This window comes from Lissotriton helveticus, chromosome 5_1 (genome assembly GCF_964261635.1).
Source record: "Lissotriton helveticus chromosome 5_1, aLisHel1.1, whole genome shotgun sequence".
Classification (NCBI taxonomy): Eukaryota; Metazoa; Chordata; class Amphibia; order Caudata; family Salamandridae; genus Lissotriton; species Lissotriton helveticus.
Window position 1 is genome coordinate 1,956,350,622 of NC_136065.1, and position 20,889 is coordinate 1,956,371,510.

General features: G+C 42.1%; 1 protein-coding gene across 1 annotated transcript in view; it reads right to left on the reverse strand.

The window, feature by feature from the left end:
* Positions 1-327: 327 nt before the first annotated feature.
* Positions 328-20,889, reverse strand: part of PIP4K2B (phosphatidylinositol-5-phosphate 4-kinase type 2 beta) — a 551,068-nt gene continuing 530,506 nt past the window's right edge. Inside the window, exon 10 of the mRNA XM_078645621.1 lies at positions 328-4,850. Coding sequence (XP_078501747.1) covers positions 4,770-4,850 — 81 coding nt within the window. The 3' untranslated portion in view covers positions 328-4,769. The remainder of the gene's footprint in view (positions 4,851-20,889) is intronic.

Below are 20,889 nucleotides of genomic sequence, written 5' to 3' on the forward strand. Positions count from 1 at the left end.
CAACTCTCCAACAGAAATGCCAAGTTCATCTTTATTCATTTACAACTCTTGCAGAACTTGTTCTGTCTTACAACAGGAATAACAGCAGTTTCTCTTGACCATCCTGAGGGTTAAACTTTATGAATATTTTCAGGTTGCTCAATTCTTTGTTGTACACAGCTAAAAGAAGCTGGCAATTATCTAAGTAAAAAGCAGTTTAAAAAAAAAAATAAGATTGCATGTCTTGGGAGTCCCATCTTTTCATTTCAGTTTTGATACACATAACAGAATTATTCAACCAGATAGAAAAGAATGGGAGCAGGATGGTAGAGTAACTAATACCACACGTTTGATTGCGTCACAGTTTTATTTTGAAAGTATGTTAAGTCATTGTCTGTCAAAGGGCCTACATGTTGGGAACAGAAAATTTAAGTAAGCTTTTGTTTGGGGTGCATTCCTAAACCCTGGGTTTGAAGAGCCACGCTCTCACACACCTCTACACGCCACAGAGCTGAGTCACTTCTTGTCCACCAGACGCCTGTTTTATTGCAAACGCTTGGTACTGTAAAAGGTCTTAGGGGTTTCTCCCGGGGCGAAAATACATCTACATCCAGACCAACAAGGACGAAAACAACACAATCATTAATTTAAAAAAAGTCAAGTTCACAAACTGTATAAACCATGATTAATATTTCTTAAATACTTAAGAATAAGATGACCTAGTACAAGATTTTAACAAAACAAAAATATGCAGATCCCTTTTTAAAACAAATCAAGTTTTCATTTTTTCTTTCAGTTCTTTAACTGTAATAAAAAAAAATACTGTCTAAGCAAAATGAGCATTTAAACATGCTACCTGTCAGAAATGTAAACAATATATAAAATGCTTTGTTAAACAAGTTTATACCTGGTAATACATTTTTCCTCCTTAGATGATAAAATTGCATTTCATTTTTATTCTTTTTACAAATAATATGGCAACACGACAACAAAACGAGAAGTGCTAAAAAAACAAGTTTCGGGGGCATAAATAATACTAGTGAAGACATACAGACAATCGAGTTTCTAACCAATTTCTTTTTCTTCTGAAATTTCCTTAGAAAGAAAGCAACATTTTTACTTTAGAAATTGTAATCCTTCTCTATGCACATACAGAACCCCGAATCCTGCTGTGAAAACGATCTGCAAGTTTACAAAATAATAAAACGGCGCACGTTTAAGGTTCTGGCAACTTTATGTCACAGGTGAAAGCACGTTCGTTTAAGGAGTGAAATTTAAACAATACAGTATCCTTACTGCCCCTCAAGTTAGGCCAGGGATCTCGATCACATGATTTTTGCATATTACTAAATGTCCACACTAAGTATAGCTGATCTATTGTCTTAAAAAAATTCTGAAAGGTGTGGGTGAGCCGGGGCCTTACTGATCACACGCAGGTCGACTTTGCGCATTGGCCCAGAGTAAAAAGCTTTATCAGGGAGAACAGAAGCACCTAGGAAATCACAAACAAATCAGCAACAGCCGTCATTTCAACAAGCATGATGCAGGTGTTGAACCATCAGTGGCATTAATGCATAGCCAGATCAGGCCACCAGTACCTCTAAGACCAAAAACTACTGTGACTTCGGAGCGCAGCAAAAGAAGAGGTGAACAATTCAACTTGATCCATAAAAAGTCCCAATTGCCTTGAGCATTTAGCTGACCTGAACTGCCATGGTTTCTTTATTATATAAATAAATATTTTTTAAACTCTTCCTTTTGGAATTTATAATTCTGAGAATCAAGAATTTTATGTTCAGTGTCATCCTGAGCAAATTCTTGGTGCATTCTGCATCATCTGACATCACCGCAGCTACACGCCATGCATCCCTCCCAATATTAGAATGGAAGAGGAGCCATTGTAATGGTATTAATGTCTAAATATAGAGTGCAAATAAAAAATGTAATTCTCTCTTGGGAGCATAATAATGGTTAAACAATAGTCAATATATAACTCCATGGTACTTAATCTAGCAACCTTTGATGAATTAAAGATATTCAGAAAGTCGGATTACACACTCATCTGCAGCAGCTACTCAACCTGATACACGATCACACCAGCTAGGATGAGTCATAAAGTGGGTTAAGTTCAAGCATTCCAGTGACATGGGAGCAGAGTGGTATTTTGAAGGCATAAAAAGCATAAAACAATCAGATCCAGGCTGTGAATATGGACTGTCTCTCCAGGAGCAACACTCAGGACTTGCCAAAAGCGATCACCAAGATGTGGCAGTAGATCCTGACCCCCAGCTGCCAGTTCCCTATAAAATATACTATCTTGGGATGGAGCCAAGGTAATAGCACGGACTACATTAAACGCATCACAAAGCACTTCTTATCGGCTGAACAGAGGATGTGCCCAGGGATTGGGAGTCCTTCAAAAGGACCAGCTATGATTTTCAGGAGGTTTAAAAGATTTTCCTTGCAATAATAAATTCTCTAAAAGGGATACAAATGATTAGACAGATCTACGAAATAATGTGCTTTGGCTTTAAATAAGCACTATCACGAGAGCTCTAAAATAAATGTTCCTCGCATATGCCCTTATGCAGAGGATCTTCCTCGTACTGGGTCACAGAAGAATGAATTGCGAATGAACGGAGGTCTGTCAGTCCTATTCTCTCAGGTCTAGATCATTCACATTTACCCTCAACAGGCACATCTCATCTAACAGCAGCTTTACTAACCCCTTTCATGGACCTATAGTTGAATCAAAAGGGCCTTTCCACCAGATCTGTATCATGTTTCTGAATGAGCATTTTAACTTTCTGGACCCTCCACTGTTCAGGCCAAATTCACAGTACAGATCTTCACAAAACACTGTACAGTTTCTGGTCAGAAATCTGCCCTCCGTAGACCGCCAGCACAAAAGATTAAAGCTGTAAAAGGAAAGGGTACAGTTTATTAAATAAATATGGCAGACATTTAAAGGTGTTTTGATATAAATAAATGGCGCAGTAAGGCTAATTATATGAGAGGTAAATAATAAGAGTGGTGAATCACAATTAATTTTTTTCTTCTGGTTTTTGATAAAATGATTTTTTTGTCTCAATTTCGATGTCAATTATGGGTTTAAATCTTTGGTGATAGTAGTCCCAAGTCTGATTAATGCAAGACTTCCTGTTTTCTTTTTTAACAAGCTTTAGATTTGAAGGACAAAGGAGTTACTTGCAACCATTTCAGAAAAAAGTTGACTGTTGATAAGCTTTGTGCAGTCATTTCCTGGAGCTGAGCGGATGTACACCATAGCTTTCCTACAGTCAAAGTAGGATAAGCTGCACTTTTTCACATTCCGGCATTTAAACTACTCTTTCTCGCTTGGCCCAGGCAAACAAACCTGAAAGGATCAAGCGATACTCTATGTTGTGGCTCACTTCACAAACACAAGTCAATACAAATGGCAATCACATATAAGCAGCAGCTTTAGTAACCCAATCCCTAACTACACACAGACCGACTTCAAGTAGAGCGCCTACCTGTGCGAACAATATTTACAAAACACTATTATAAGCCGAGTGCACATTTAGGGGGGCCCGCAACTGCCAAGTTCAACTCTATACTCCATGTCATGCCACTGTATTATCATAACGAGGTCCACACAACCAAAGACAGCATTCCAAGAGGCCAAGGAATGCTTATGCCAGGAAAACGAGGCAGATGGGTTAAAAGATTCAAGGCAGAAGGGTTGGGATAAAACGAGCTGGAACCAGGCAAGCAGGAGATGGCACACTTCTGGAGTGCAGGGGGATGTCATATTAACCACATAAGACATGGCTGAGTAGTATCTACTGTATTTCTAATCAGAGGAAGAGATTTGGAAAATTGCCATTCTGGAGAAAAAGAGCACAAATAGACGCAAAAAATCATTTTCCTTGCATGGTGGGCTGAGCTCTTTGCTTTCAGTTCATTCTTTCTACAATCCATGAAAACATAAAACCTACAGAGGTGCCAATGTTTCTCCTTGGATCATAGCCCACACTAGGCTTTTAGAAAATGGTTCCTATTTTGGAGTCTGGAATAGTCACTCTGCAGAACCGCAAATGAAAATAGGGGAACAGAAGAAATATGGGATGGCAAGGTGGATACGTTTCTAATGAGATGTTTCTTCGCCATTTGTAACAGCTGGAACTGGCCTATCCTCGGCCAAAAGTGGAACTGGCATTCCGAGAAAGGAGAAAAAGTGCAGTCTATCAGTCATATTAGGGGTCAGTAATTAGCTTCCTCTAAAAGTGAATCTGACACATAGGGAGGGGAAGGCAAGCACACCAGTTAGGTCTGTCATTGCATTCTATCTCCTGTAACACGAGCCGGTGCCCAGACCTCCGGCTATTTCTAAGATCTGCATTCTCTTGACTTTTGTTCACACCATTCATTCCATTCTCAGGTTTGAAAAGTGAATACTACCTGTATCAGAAAGAGCAGCGTTAGAAGAAATGAGATTCAAGAAAGAAAACTGTTCTTCAATGCAGGCAGTGATCGTTCCGGAAGCAGAGAAAACAGCCTGCTCAGCAGGGGCAGTCGGAACCAGCATCACACAACTTAAAAAAATACAGGGGGTGCTTGTACAGAGAGACTGTTGCAACTTAAACACTGCAGACACCTCTCTAAACCCCTGCACCTAACAAGCACACACACACACGTACGCACGCAGACACACGCACATCAACAGTCTCTTTTCTTTGCATCACAGATTGCACTGGGGGTTTGGAAGAAGTCTCTGGGGTTCTTTTGCCAAGGACAATGGAAGGTGACTATGTGATGATGTTGGACATGAACTCGATGAAACGTTTTGAGTACTGCTCTGGATTCACGGTGGAAATCTCTGCACCTGCCTGTAATACAAAAGAGAATACTGTAAGCGAACTACATCCTGACAGCTTTAAAGAACATGCACACCAACACTCTAGGAGAAGGAACAGAATGTCACGAGGAATACAACAAAATTACTTCCAATGGTTGCCTTTAACGCTTCATTCTCTCCAGGGAGTTCCATCATGTTCTGAAAAGGCAAAATACTGGCAACAATTTTTACATTGACAACCTAATTGATGACTTATATGGAACAGATCTTAAGCACATGCTGACAACATGCTTTCACCATTGCACTATGTCAAGCAGAAAGCAAGAATTAGAATGTGTTCTCTGGAAGCGGTTATCTAAGTGGTGGGTTTTTTCTGGGGTGCGTCTGCTTTATGAAAATAAAGTTGAGTGCTGCAGGAGAATCCAACTCAAGCAATTCAGTTTGGTTCTTGTGTTCTGTAGATGCTATGCTTCTCAAGATAGGCAGTCTCTCCACCTACCCTTTATTCTCAATTTGACAACGATAGCTGCACCTGCCAATTTTTGTTCAATTTCGAGGACGTCAATGAGGTACACTTGGCCCTAAGGTAATTCATCATCGTGGTCAATAAAGATCTATTCCCTCATCCAGACTCTCCGTGATGTCGACTTGAGTATGATCTGAGAGCAAGAGTAAAACAAGCCGTAGTCTTCTAACCGATTTACATTGTGACAAACATTTCCAAACTGCACCAGAAGCTTTAAGTTGTGAATGATTTACTACTGCTTAGGGGAGTGTTAAGTAATCAGGTAACTCATTGTACACTTGAGCGTTTTTTAAGCTAGTTTACACTACATATGACAAACCTACACTTAAGAATACAACTGTATTAAAAATAGACTCATTAATGAATTATCAAAAGAATTAAATAAGAATAGTCTAACCTAAAGGAATACTAATAAAGAACACTAACAATGCAATGCTTAATACCAGTTCTGTGAAATCTGCAAATCTGGGGACCTTTAAGAAGGAAAAGGATTATGTTACTTACCCAGAACATATCTGTTCTTGGCATTTAGTACTGTAGATTTGCATGCTTTGCATAGTCCAGTCACCTAGTGCTGGGTCCGGATAGGTCTAATTCGTCTTTGGAGTAACGAGGTAGAGAAACTCCTCCTCCTGGTGATAATGCGCATGAGCATTGACTCCATTGTTAGACTGTTTCCCCAGATACGGGTGAGAATGGAGGGTAAAGTAAGTGTAATTAAAGAGATGTCTTATTCATATGAAACGGTAAAGAAACTGTAACCGACACAGGTGTCCGGGGAGGAGGGTAAGCGCAAGTGATTCTACAGCACTACATTCCAAGAACAGATACTTACAGGCCAAGTATGAAAACAAGTTACTTACCTGTAACTTCAGTTATCCAGTATTGGTATCTTTCATAGATTCACATGCCTGAATCATTCCCCGTCGCCGAGGCGGGAGCCCCACAGTATATAAAAAAGCAGTGCCAAAGGTAAATTACAGTAGCAGGCCTGAGAGAAAGGCCTGAGGCCTAAACTGGAGTAGCCTATCTACCTCATTATGCCAAAAGGACCAAAGACTTTGTCCCAACCAATCAGCTTACAGCGCCCTCTAGAACACTCTCTGCAGAGCCAGTTCTCCTCAGATTTTCGTTAGCACAAGTGGGAAATTAGTATGCCAAAAATAGAGAACTGATTCTCCGGGGAGGAGGGTGGGTGCATGTGAATATATGAAAGATATCAATACTGGATAACTGAAGTTACAGGTAAGTAACTTGTTTTCTTATCCAGTATTGGGGTATCTTTCATAGATTCACATGCCTGAATCAGTGTAGCAAGCAGTATGCCATGTAAGAATCGGCTGCGGATGGTGGGAGACTTATACTGATACACTCCCAGATACACCATATTTAACAACCAATAAGTGTGAAGTAAGTACATTGTCAAAGTTAAAACATGACTATATTCAAAAGGAGTAATAGAGTATCAACCAGGAAGAGTAACATCACACATAATAAGTAAGCAAATTGAAATATGTCTATATACACAATACACAGTCCATCTATAAATAAGTTTGTGTATATATATATATATATATATATATATATATATATACACATATATATATATATATATATATATATATATATATATACAAGTATATTTTAACCACAAAATGAAGGAACACGGGTTACCTGAAGTTGTTCCTATGGACATAGATTACGTAAGACGGCTTGACCAACTGCTGCATCTTCTTGACTTGTCGATTGGTGGCAGTAATGTTTTGTAAATGTGTGGACATTCTTCCATGTCGCAGCACGGCAAATATTTTCCACCGTCAATCCTGCAAATAACGCTGTAGACGCTGCTACAGCTCTTGTAGAATGAGACCTGACATTTCTCCGTAGTGGTCTGTTAGATTTGATATGGCAGAAATGGATTGCGGACGCTATCCACCTGGAAATTGTGGCTTTAGTGACCACTTACCCCAGCGTAGTTTGGCCATAAGCCACGAATCACTGATCTGTTTTTCTGAAGGTTTTTGTCCTTGAAATTAAGATTTGTAAAGCGCTGCAGCTGCCCTCAGGCGTCCAGGCGCTAAGACTGAAAAGGTGCCTTTAGACAGAAACAAAGGGTTCTAATTACTGGAACAGAAAAGTTTTAAGCTGTTTACGGAAGCTAGATAGATTAGAGTTGATTCTCATGTGCAAAGGAAGGGTGTTCCATAACTTTGTAGGTAAAACTTCAAGCATCGCTTGACATCCAAAGAATGCAGTGTTCTTTCCGCCGGTGTAGTAGGATTTGGAAAGAAAGCTCTTAACTTCACTGGTTCATTTAATTGGAACTGTGATGGTACTTTGGGTACATTGGGTATACATGTTGGATTAGTTTGGAGAGTGACAATCCTGTGAGAAATGCAGGAAGGGTTCTTTTATAGTGAATGCTTGAATTTCACTAACTCTTCTGCCAGATGTTAGGGCTAGAAGTAAGGCGACCTACTATATGAGATACTTGGTCAGCTTTGTGAATAGGTTCGAATGGGTGCTTCATCAGTTGTGAGAGAACCGTATTGAGTTCCCATTCCGGTGGGGAAAGCCTAACCGGAGGATAAGCTCGGAAAAGACCTCTCATGAACTGTTTTATTAAAGATGAAGAACACAGTGAGGGAATGTTAGCCCCCGTCCTGAACCTGGATAGAGCAGCTAGATGGACCTTTATTGATGAAAAAGAAAGACCAGAGCGAGCCTAATGTAATAGATGAGGAAGAAATGCAGGAGCTTTAATCGGGTGCAAAATTGCTTCCATTTAAGATGATAAGTCTTCAATGTGCTTTGGGCTCGCGTCTTTCTTAAAATGTCATGGCAATCCTGAGGAATATGAAGGTCTTGAAATTCTAAGAAGTCAGGAGCCATGCGTGTAATTTCAGAGATTGAGACTGGCGCGGCTACCTGGGGGCAATCAGGATGAGGCGGCAGCTCTCCAACGTCATCTTGCGCAACACCCTTGGAATCAACGGGATCTGAGGAAAAGCGTAAGTACAAATCCCTGACCATCGCATGGACAGGGCATTCCCTCTTGATCCCTGTTGAGGGTATCTGCTGGCGTAATACCGGCATTTTTGTTCTGCTGTGTTGCAAACAAGTCAACGTTGGTTTGCCCCAATCCTGGAACACTCTGTTTAATTGAATGTTGTCTAATTCCCACTCGTAGCAGTCTGATAGGGATCTGCTGAGCTTGTCCGCTAGAGTATTGTGGAGGCCCTTGACATGTTCTCCTTTGAGAGTTATGTTGTGAAGTGTAAGCCATTCCCATAACTCCTGAGCTTTATTTGATAGCGTAGCTGATCTTGTTCCTCCTTGCTTGTTCACATAAAACATGCTGGTGGTATTGTCTGTGCAGGCCAGAACTGAAGATCCTGCGATTCTGGGAAGGAACGCCTGCAAGGATAGAAACATGGCTCTCAATTCCAGACTGTTGATGTAACATTGCCTGTATTTCTGAGACCATTTGCCTTGTACTTGTAAATCTTGGAGATGACCTCCCCATCCTTCCATGGACGCATCAGTTGTCAGAATGAAGTCCGGAGGAATCTGCATGAACGTGAGCCCTTGCTTCAAATTGTGCAGTTGCGACCACCATTGAACAACATCCACCATGCATGGGGTGACTTTGATGATGTCGTCGAAGGAGCCTGTCGCTTGTTCCCATTGAAGATGTAGTTCTTCCTGTAAAGGCCGCATTTTCAGACGCGCCAGTGGGATGAGATTTATGGCTGAGGAACACATTCCCAGGAGTGAAGCAAACAGGCAAACAGAAAGTGACTTTCTTTTTGACACTTGAATTGCTAATTTCTGCAGGTGGAGTTGTCTTTCTTGAGACAAGAATGCTTTGCATTGCATTGTGTCTAGACGAGCACCTAAGAAAGGCAGGATCCTTTTCGGAAGTAATTGGGATTTGCTTGTGTTCACAGTGAAACCCAGGGATGCAAAGAGATTGCGACATGTTGTCATGTCGTTTTGTACACTGTTCTTTGAAGGACCTTTGATTAGCCAATCGTCCAAGTACGTGAAGACCTGGATTCCCCAAGAACGTAACGTCGCCGCTACCAAAGCCAGGCACTTTGTGAAAATCCTTGGAGCCGATTTGAGGCCAAATGGGAGCACTTTGAACTGATAGTGGGCGCCAGCCACAGTGAATCGGAGATACTTTCGATGTTTTAGATGGATTGGGATGTGAAAGTATGCGTCTTCCATGTCCAAGGAAGCCATAAAATCTCCCTCGTTCAGGCAGCTTAGAATCTCTGAAAGGATGACCATGCGAAAACCCTGTTTCTTGAGATACCTGTTGAGGTTGTGCAGGTCCAGAATCGATCACCATTCCCCTGATTTCTTCTTTACGAGGAAAAAACAGGAATAGAAGTATGTCCGCCTCTGATTAACTGTGCCTTTTTCTATAGCGTTCTTGATGAACATTGAATAAACCTCCTTGAACAATAAGTGAAGACGAGGGGGAGGGGGTCCCTTGGGTGGAGTAGTTGGTGGTTTGGTGACAAACTCTAGGGTGTGTCCATGTTGAACGAGGTCTAGCACCCATTGGTCGGAGGTAATCTGTTGCCACTGGTGAAGGAAACAAGATATTTTCGCGCCCACAGGGAGGGGAGGAAATATGGATGGTGCCCGGCTGATCTCACTGCTTTCTGTGAGTATCTCGCCCTTGATTGTTGGAGCGTTTTCAGCCTCCTTGGCAAGAGAAACCAGCCGTATTAGATTGACGGTATGAAGATTGATAATTTTGCTGGTATTGAGGCTGATATTGTCTGTTTTGCTGATGGTAACTTCCTCTAGAGGAGTAGCCACACCCTCTAGCACCTCTAAAAGGTCCTCGCTTGTACTGCAGGGAACCTAAAGACCTTGTGTTAGCAGTGTCCATCTTGATTGCCTGGAGGGCTTCGTCTATATGTTTTCCAAACAAAGACTCGCCATCATAGGCCATATCCAGAATCTTTAGTTGAACCTCAGGCCGGAAAGGTGGTAGCCTTTGACCAGCCCTGACGCCTGAGAACTGCAGCCCCAGCTAATTACCTAAAATTTGTGTTCACAATATCCAAGGTGCAGTCGATAGTTTCTGCAGCTGCGCGCTCTCCCTCCATCAAGATCTTCCGAGCCTCTTGACATTTATACTCTGGGATTAGGTCAATCAGACCAGCCATGTCTGACCACATTTGGAGATCATAACGTCCTATGATCGCCAAAGAATTTGCTGCCCTGATGGAGGCGGCAGCCATGGTAGAGATTTCTTACCAATAAGGTCCAGACGACATCCTTCTTTATCTGGTGGAGTAGTGATGGGAGTGGCTGGGTTTTTTGATCTTTGTTGTGCAGCCTGTGAAATGACCGAATCTGGCCGCGGGTGACCAATAAGGCAGGAGGGGCTATTGATCGGAGCACGATATTTTTTATCAATCCGTGGAAGCACGACCGGCACAGAAGCAGGATTTTTCATTATTTTGATGCCCTCCTTCCATATGTAGTCGATTATTGGAATGGCTCTGGAAACCTTTCTAGTTTCCTCTTTGAAATCGTGTAGAAAACACTCCGATTGTTCCACTATTACTGGCAGTTGAAACCTACCCACAGCTCGCTGCATAAGGTTATGAAACCCACCTATGTCTTCTGGTGGTGAGTCCGATGGTTGTGGAGTTGGTGGAGACGGCATGGGGATAACATAAGAATCCCACAGATCCAAAGGAGGATTTTCTGGTAAATCGCCTTCTTCTACTTCTTCATCAGAAGATGTATCTTAAGTTTGATCAGGCAAAACAGGCTGTTGAGGTTCCGTGACCGGAGACATAGGTGCTGGAATCTCAGGTTGAGGAATAGGGTCTGGTACTGCAGCAGGCGGCGGTGGTGAAATGACCTGCTGTGGTGGAAAACGTTGCCTATAATCTGCCAAAATGGCCTGTAAGTCCTGGATGAGGTTCGGGGGCAGATGGCTGGACTCTGAAGCCCGAGACTGCCTCTGGTGTCCTGAACGATGAGGAACAACAATTTCCTCCTGATAGTAATGTTCAGTGTAATCTTCATCCTCCTCATCATCTTGACACAATGTTTAATTCCGAAGGATGGTGAGCTATTCCAAAAGCTCTTTCATTGTCATCATCATCATAGTCATCCTCCTCTTCATGAGCATAAGTGTCGATGAGGTGAGATGGCGTAAGTGGTGAGATGTAAGAACATTCTTGTCTTTGGAAAGATCTTAGTTGAAAAGCCTTCGAGGAGACAGGCGTAGGAAATGTTTGTATTGCTACTAAAGGCTTTGTAGAAGCAGTATCTATTGTCGTAGATGGTATGGTAGACAACTGAGGCAGTGGAGACAGAGTTGCTGTCAAAGGGCTCTTGATTGTAGTTGTCGTTGCTGGCATCGTCGATGGAATCGTCAACAGACGAGACATCGACTGGACCCTCGTCGACGGACGGACTCGACGGGACCATTGTCGACGGGCTTGACTTCTTCGTCGACGGAGCAGTTGTCGGCGGCACCGTAGATGTCTTTGCCGATGACGGAGGCTTCGTCGACGGTACCTTCGTTGACGAGTGTTTTGACTTCGACGATGAGGCGGTCATCGACGAATCGTCGACGATGGTTTTCTTCGTCACGATGGAAATCCTAGTTGACAGGATAGGAGAAATGATAGATGAAGTAGAAATTATCGCCGTTGACGAAGGAGCTGAAGACGTGACAGAAATGGTCGTCATAGGTAAAGCTGAAGAGACAGAGCAGCTTTTACTCACTGTTTTATGCTTCTTAGAGTACTTGAGAGCTTAAGCTTCTGAGGAAGATGAAGGAGATCTCTGAGAAGGACCAGAAGTAGAGTGGGAGGTTTTGAGATGTTTTCTCCCCTCAGTTGACTAACTATCCTGAGATGTTGCTCTCTTGCTGGAGGTCGAAGATCTGTCATCATCTTCAGCAGAAGATTTGAGCCATAAAAGGACTCAGGCCTCCCTATCCCTTAAGGTTTTAGAAGGGAAGGTGCGGCAGATCTTACAATTTTTGGCCTCATGCTTTGGGTAGAGGCAATAAATACTGTCCTTATGTTGATCATCAACATGGACTCTTTTTGTAGCATGTTCTGCAAGGTCTAAACAAGGCTTTCTTGTCAGACATCCTGAAGGAAACAAAACTGAGTAGGAACTCTGGGAGACTCCCTTCCACACGACGTGCGGTGAAAATCTGAGGAGAACTGGCTCTGCAGAGAGTGTTCTAGAGGGTGAGTAAGCTGATTGGTTGGGACAAAGTCTTTGGTCCTTTTGGCATAATGAGGTAGATAGGCTACTAGAGTTTAGGTCTCAGGCCTTTCTCTTAGGCCTACTACTGTAATTTACCTTTGGCACTGCTTTTGTAGGTCTCGCTCTCGAAACCTATTGTCGCCGAGTTGTCTCTCAAGGGAGACAGAGCGGTGCACGAGCCTACCAGGGTCTGTGGACGTGCTTACGCAAGCCGGCCGAAGGCACGCGCACACACACACGTGCAGACACACACACGCGCAGACACACACACGTGCCAAGCCCCCCAAGCCCCACTTACCGCATCAGCGGCCTCAGCCGCCACTCCGGACTTCCTCTGGGCCATCCACTCCGTGGGCGCGGGCTTCTCGCAAAGACGGAAGTCCCGCCCCACAACAGCCGTGAGCATGCACATCCTGAAACCGGAAGTTCGGGAGCGTGCACGCTCACGGCTTGTTTTTTCCATTTCGCGGCCGATTTTCGTTTCACGGCCGCCAATGCTTGTGTCTCTTATCATAGCAACTGCACACAGATGACAAGTCGAGGCTTGCCCGTGAGACGTGCCCCGAGGCCTGGAGGCCTCTGCGCGTTATTTCCTTTCTCGAGTGCTGGCGAGAACGCAGCTGTGTGTGTGAATCACACTTGACCTGCCCTACAGGGAAATGAAGAACGTACTCTGCTTCTCGCTCATTTAGTGCGGTGAAAGGCCGTGCTCTGTGCGGCAACTAGTGTGTTTTCGTTTTAATTTGTGTGCATGCATTGTTAATGAGCAGCTGCTTGTCATATGTGTGTTTGTGTTGAAAATCGAGAATATTACTTGCACTATTGTCTTTGGGCTAACAGCTACTTGCCAAAGTGTAGAAATTGAATGTTCCAGGTGTACTTTGTTTTAGAAGTGTTTGTGGTCGGATCCCTTGCTTGCGTTTGTACATCTGTCTCAGGGGCAGCACAGATCAGAATTTACATGGCCCGGATGCAAATGAGATATCAGACTTATGATTGATTTATGCTTCTAAATAGAAGTAACGTGCTTCAATTACGCTATTTCAGAAAAGTTTAAAAACTTGGTAAAAGTCACTGTAAATTTATAATTTGTGCTCAAATTCCCTTAAATGTCACGTTTGGGGAATCCAAAGGGCGTCAGAAGTGCAAAATAACACAGGTCTAACTAAAGTCTATGCAACATTTTTTAAGTGCATTCCCCCAAAATATTAGCACATTTAAAGTAGATCTTAAAGGTTTTGATGTAACTGCTCCAGAAAATAAATGCTCAGAGTACCACCATAAACCAGTTTTCTTAAACTGATACATTGCAGTGGGTTGGAGAAAGTAGGTACATGTTGGAGGAAAACGGTTTAAAGTGTGAAAAAAAATTGTTAAATTAATTTAAAAGTGTATTACATTTTCTAACCCAATACTTATTTAACTCAGTAATTGAAATATGCAGAATTAAGGCAAATAAAACAGTGTTATGTATATTTATTTATGTATGTATATATTTTTAAGACCTTCAAAGAAAGTACTTAATGAAATCGAGAGTTGGCAAAATTCTGATCGCTATACTGCTGGAGAGCTAAGCTTTTCTTTCTTCTTCACCTGAAAGCCAGTCTTTTTCTGCAAACATCCTCAGAATATAAAAGAGGGTATTAGAGAGTTTGTCCTATCATACATGTGTACTTTTTATGAAAAACCATTTCAGTATTCGCAAAGTCTTTGACTTAGTGTTTGTTCAGAACCTTCCCAATGGGCCACCCTTTACCCTTCCTTTAAGACAATTAATTTCCACACCCCACCTGTAAACATACAACTCCAGAAAATCTTCCATAATTGCATATTTTTCACCACAGGAAGTACTTCTTACGGTCGCAAATCCTAATTCTGTGACTTATGACCTGCCATTTTCACCCTCGGATAGGACTTTTTGTGCACATCAGCAGAACTTGGATACTAAAAATTGTTGTGAATCTGGTGGAGAATGTCGTAAAAATACGGATTGAGCTGCAGTACTTTAAGGGACAGAATTCCCCAACAACCTTATTAGTTCTCTGGCTTTGTCTCCCTTACAGGTTAAACTATGTTTCCATCCTCTGCTCTGTTGAGAGAGGAGTGCTGTGTCTTTGTGGAGGTGAGAGTAACCTCTGTTATTTGTTTGGAGGTTGGGCTTGTGGTGTACAGTGTCACCATGCAAGGAGATGGTGCTTTCCTGTGGAAAGCTTTGTTGCTTTGTCTGATGTTTCTTGGCACTGATTTATGGCAGAATGTCTATTGGATTCATGCTGCAAACGCTTGCCAATTAACATAAGATCGTGGTGGGAGTTAGTGGGAGGCATGTGAGTTGGTCATCCAGTGTTGATCCTCCTTGTTTGTATAAAATACTGGTATGTCATCTCGCACCTTTCAAATCGTTCCCTTTTCTTGTTGTTAATTTCCCACTTCAGTGTTGGATGCTACTTGTTTTTTTTTTTTTGTGTCCTCATATATGCCACCAGATGGAATAACTCTAGATGGAAACTCTCAATTCTGCCAACACAATACCTAACTGTGCGCCCTGGAATACTTTATAATTATGTTGAGCATTCAAGAGATCTCCCAGAGGTAGGTTCTCTACCAGTCCAACTCCCCTAATCGATGTCTCTGTGCCTTTTCTTGGGGAGGACCGGACCGCAAACCCCTGGCATAATCATTGGACGTTTGTTGTTTAACTGTCCGACCATCTTATCAACGGGGCCCAGATCTTTGCCGCCTCCTCTCCACCACACAAGAGGTCTATTTTGCTAATGATCATGATATTTTTTAGGCAGTCTACAAACCTCGGGGGGGTAGGGGATTTCCATTCTCTGCAGATCTCTCTCCTAGCAATAACAATCACATAAAATATGAACTGGGTGATACTATCTCTGATGTCATATTCCTCTAGCAGACCCATAAAGATCAGTCTAAAGTTACAGATAATTGATCTAGACAATACCTCTTCTAAAAAAATACAGACCGATGACCAATAGTTTTAATCTCTATGCAGTCTGCGAAAATATGTACGTCATCTGCCTCTGTATTTTTGCATCTGGGGCAGAAATGTGGTGTTCCCGATATTTTTGCAAGCTTGGAGGGAGTCCAATAAACCCTGTATGCCGTGTAGAGATGATTTCTTCTGAGGTTGGCAGGTTTTACTATTTTTTGAGATATTGCAAAGGAGTCTAACCAAACCTCCGACTGTTTCTCTGGGTCATCTCCTATTGTATCCCCCCAGAGTTTCGAGATCTCTTCCTCCTGTTTGTCATTTGCCCCAATTAGTAAGTTGTACCATGCTGAGACCTCACCCTTCCACCCTTCTTGTTTATTGACTAGCTCTAGGAATTCGCAGCCCACTGTGTCTGACCCCCAATGTTGGCTTCCCCATCATGATGATATTTGATAGTACTTAAACCTCGCAAGTGACCCTCCCGTCAGATTATATATAGATGTCCAGTCTAGTAATTCTTGATTTACCTGGATATCTCCCCATCGTTTTAAACCAGCCTCTCTCAGAGGACGGGAGAGACGATCTTGCAAACATTCGGGTGTTCCGGGGGAGTCCCAAATTGGTGCCAGAGAGTTATAGTAGGGGATTTTCCAGATTTTGCAGGCTGTTTGCCATAGTTTTAGGGCTGATAGCAGGATTTTAAGGCAGACTTTTTTATAGAATTTTTGGGCGCCAAATTTAAACAAAAAAAATTCAAGACCCCTAGGAAGGTCAGATAGCAAAGCTTGAAACAAACGACCATGTGATGATGAGTCTAACTTATTGGCCAGAAGTCTGAAGTTTTTCAACTGAAATGCATAACAGTAAAATAATAAATCTGGGAGAGCTAGTCCTCCTATTTTTAACCCCCTCCTCAATTTCTTCCATGCTATTCTTGGTGACTTAGATGCCCAGATGAATGAACCAATTTTTCCCTGAAGATTTGCAATATCTTTAATACAAAAAGCGCTGCGCGGCCTCAGGGCAGTTATGCGCTATACAAATGCAATTTTTCATTTCATTTCATTTCATTAATGGAATGCTATTGAATAGGAAGGTCACTTTAGGTAGTATTACTATTTTAATTAAATTGACTCTTCCGTAGATGCTGAGAGGGAGGTTGGACCATCTCTGAAGAAGTTTGGTTATCTCTTTAACCACGGTCTGCCAGGATATTTTGGGTGTATCTTGTAGTTTCTGAGTAATGTGTATACCTAAATATCTGATCTTTGTTTTGATATCTGGCATAGGAATGGGACTATTCCAACTCATTACATCTGTTTTATTTTTGTTAATACCATAACCTGAGATTGCTCCAAATTCCTCTGCTAAATTAAATAGCTTCGGAATAGCGTCTAAGGGGTTAGTAGTATATAACAACAGATCATCCGCATACAATGCTGTCTTCAACTCCAGCCCACCCATATTAAAAGGAATAATTGTTGGGTCAGATCGTATCGCTGTCACAAAGGGCTCAATATACAGGTCAAAAAGAAGAGGAGACAGGGGACAACCCTGCCTCGTCCCTCTTGATATCTCGAACCAATCTGACAGAGCCCCATTAATTAGAACCTTAGCTCGTGGACACCCATATAGATTTTTGACAGCCTGAGTAAAGAGTGGTGGAAAGCCAAACCTTGTTAAGGTGTCCCACAGAAACACCCAGTTAACTTGATCAAAAGCCTTCGCGGCGTCTATTGCCACGATGGTGAGTGGCAATCTCTTTGCTTCGGCATAATCAATTGCACCAATGACCTGAAAAGTCAACTCATTCAATTGTCGTCCTGGGATGAAACCCCTTTGGTCAGGGTGAATGACAGTTTTAATGACCTTGGATAGTCTCTCAGCCAAAATTCCCAAAATATTTTTAGATCCGAATTTAAGAGAGATATAGGTCTGTATGACTCTATATTCTTTGGATCCTTATTTGGTTTGGCTATTAGAGTGATGGTTGCATCAAACCAGGAAGATGGAATATCTCCTCTTTTATGGTAAATGTTGTTAAAGAGGGACAGTAAGTGTAAAATAATCACCTCTTCATTATCTTTGTAGATCTCCGTTGGCAGGCCATCAGGGCCTGGGGCTTTGTTCTTACTCATCTTTTTTAGCTGAACTCTAATTTCCCCCTCAGTAATGTCTCTCAACAGAGTTTTTTTTATCATCTTCATTCAGTTGAGGAAGAGTCCTTTGATGCCACCACTTCTTCAGATCATCTATTCCAACGTTGGTGTTTTCCCGATATAGTTCTTCCATAAATCCTCTTGCTTCCTCCCTGATCTCTTCTTCCTTGGTTAATTGATCTCCAGAAGACCTTTGATTTAGAGTCTCGATGTTATTTCTGGTTCTGTCTGCTCTGGCCTTCCACGCTAGGAGTGCCCCACACCTCTCTCCATATTCAATTTTTTTTAATTTACTAGTCTCCCATCGGTCGTGTATCTGTTTATCGGCTCTAGTTTTAAGACTCAACTGTAATCTTTGAAGTTCCTTTTCTAATTCTGGGATCTTTCCCCTTTCTTCCAAGGCTGCATGCTGGAGTTCCTGCTCTTTCTTTTTAATGGAATCTAGCTCCTTCGTTTCTGTGTCTTTAATCTCTTCTCTTTTTAGCCTCATATAGTATCCCAGTAAACCTCTTAGAAAGGCCTTAAATGATTCCCAAACAGTCTGCTCAGGTGCCGAGCCCACATTGAATAAGAAAAATTCCCTTATGCTATTTGTGATTTTAACTCCGATGTTATCATCTAAGAGAATAGTTCTATCTAGAGTCCATCTTCGTACAGTTGTAATATTTGCAAAATTAATGATAAGTTGTACTACTGAATGATCGGAAAGGCCCACTGGAATATGAATAACAGATGTCAAAACTGAGTCTAAAGAATGATCAATCAGAAATAAGTCAATTCTCGAGAATTGTTTGTACCTTTTACTGTAGAAAGAATATTCTCTAAGGTTGCCATTCTTTGCTCTCCATGCATCCAACAAGTTATGTTCTTTCATAATATTTTTAAGAACAGAGAGGGATTTTTTAGGCAGAATGTATTTTGCACTGGAGGTACGATCCAATTGGGTATCTAAAATAAGATTAAAGTCTCCCCCAAGAATCAGAGGTGCCCTACTCGAGATTAAGACCCTCTCTAGTTTGCCCAGGAAAATGTCATTATCCTCATTCGGGCCGTAAAATACAGCAAGAGTATATGGTGAGCCAGTGATTAAAAGTTCAGCTACCAACCACCTCCCAGTCTGATCTGTGTCCCATCTCTGGACTTTAATGCCTTTGTTTGCTCTGATAATTATTGCAACTCCTCTAGATATTCCCTTTTGCCTTGAGCATAGGATGTCCTGTACCCAGTGCCTTTTCTCAAACACTTTTTTACACTCTCTTTCTTCGAGATGGGTCTCCTGAAGTAAATATATACTGGCTTCCAGATTCTTTAGGAAGTCACATATTCTCTGTTGTTTCTTGATGCTTCCTATTCCGTTGAGATTCCAGGAAATAATCCTACTACTTCTATGGGGGTTCACTGCCATGGCCAATTTTTACTCGCCACTTAATCTCTAGGGTGCTGTCCGGATGTCTATATACATGTTTTTGAGTCTGTATTTGTCTATGTGTGTAAATATTAGTTTTTTTTGAGTTTCTACGCATAAATGAGGACTTTTTTCTTTTTTCCCTCTCTCCCCCCCCCCACTCCCTCCCCCAAGGAACCCTCCCTTCATCTTGGGCGTTTGTCTAGCCCTTATGGTGCTCTCCACCTTACCGCGCCCCCTCTATCTACTTGTCCCTTGCCTTGTTAACTGCATCTGCTTTCTCAAAGTAAATTAATGTGAATTAGTGTACGATAGTGTAATCTTACCACCTCCCTTCTTCCCTTCTCACTGCCTACATTCACCCTCCCTTCAGTGTAATGTGTGACCCCTATTATTATGTGTAGGTACAGGTTTTCTTTTTAGTTTTTTTTTATATATATATATTTTTTTTCATCATACAGTTTAATGTATTGTTTTTATGTTTATCCTAAATCTCTACATCTCTAACATATGTCTTGTCTAACCTACCCCCCTAACCTACTCCCTCATTTTCTGTAACAATTCGTCTACCTCTTCCGGCTGATTACAGGTGAAAGTTTTATTGTTCCACATAACCTTAAGCAGAAAAGGAAACTTCATATGTACATTTGCTCCCAACGATCTTAGCTCCGGCATTCTAGATCCCAGTTCCCATTGTCTCTGGGCTGCTCTGCCTCCTATGTCGGACCTAATCAAATATGGGTTGGCCCGATAGTGGAGAGAGGCGCTTGCTAAAGCTCTACTCAATATCAGCTCTTTAACGGTGTAGGTCTGGAAGTAGGCCAATATTTTCCTGGGCCCCTTACGGTCTTGGTGTATTCTAAAAGGGTCTCTGTGGACTCTCTGAATCTCCGCCTCAAGGTCTATGTCTGGGCGATCTTTCAATACTCCCTCCCTTAGGAGTCTACACACAAAGGCTTTTATGTCTCCTACTTCCTCACCTTCGGGAATCTTTAAAATACGGAGATTGTTCCTTCTCGAGTGAGTTTCAAGTCTTTCCATATCCATCATTAAGGCCTTATTCTGTTTCCTTAAGACATTTAATTCCTCGCCGTTTTCTTTTGTAGTGTCTGAGAGGGTGGAAACCTTTTTCTCCAGGGTCGTTGTTCGCGCTTCTATTCCCTCTAATCTTGTTTCTAGGCAGTCAAACCTGTCGTGTAGTCTTTTCTGGTTTGCCTCTGAAGTTTCGAACTTCCCCAACAGGTCACTGCTTAGAGCATGAAGCAGAAGGCCGATCTTATCAAACTCCTGGGAGGGAGTAGAGATCAAACCGGTGTCTTTCTCTGCAGCTTTTTCTGACGGAACATGAATTGTAGGGGCTGTGGTGGATAGACTTTTAAGATTTTCAATATGACTACTTTCCACTGTCTCAAATGTCTGTGGCTTCAAGGAGTCTTGATGAGAGGGAAGATTCTCGGAGGGACTTTCAGTTTTGTTACAGTTTGTTAGGGTATCGTTATCTCTATTAACAGGACTCTCTAAGTCTTCTAAAATTTCCTCAGTTGGGGTCTCTGGCAGTAGAGAGTACCTGTTAGCCAAGATTGGACCGGGTGGGGAAGGGTGCATTGTACTTTGAGCGGACCGCCGGGCACCTTCCATATTAGCTCCTTCTTCTAAAGAGTTCATTTTCTCTAGCACCTTAAAGTAGCTTTTGAGAGAAGGAGTACTTTTTTGCGTCGAAATCTGTCGGGGAGGTTTACCACAAATAGCTTTCTTAGA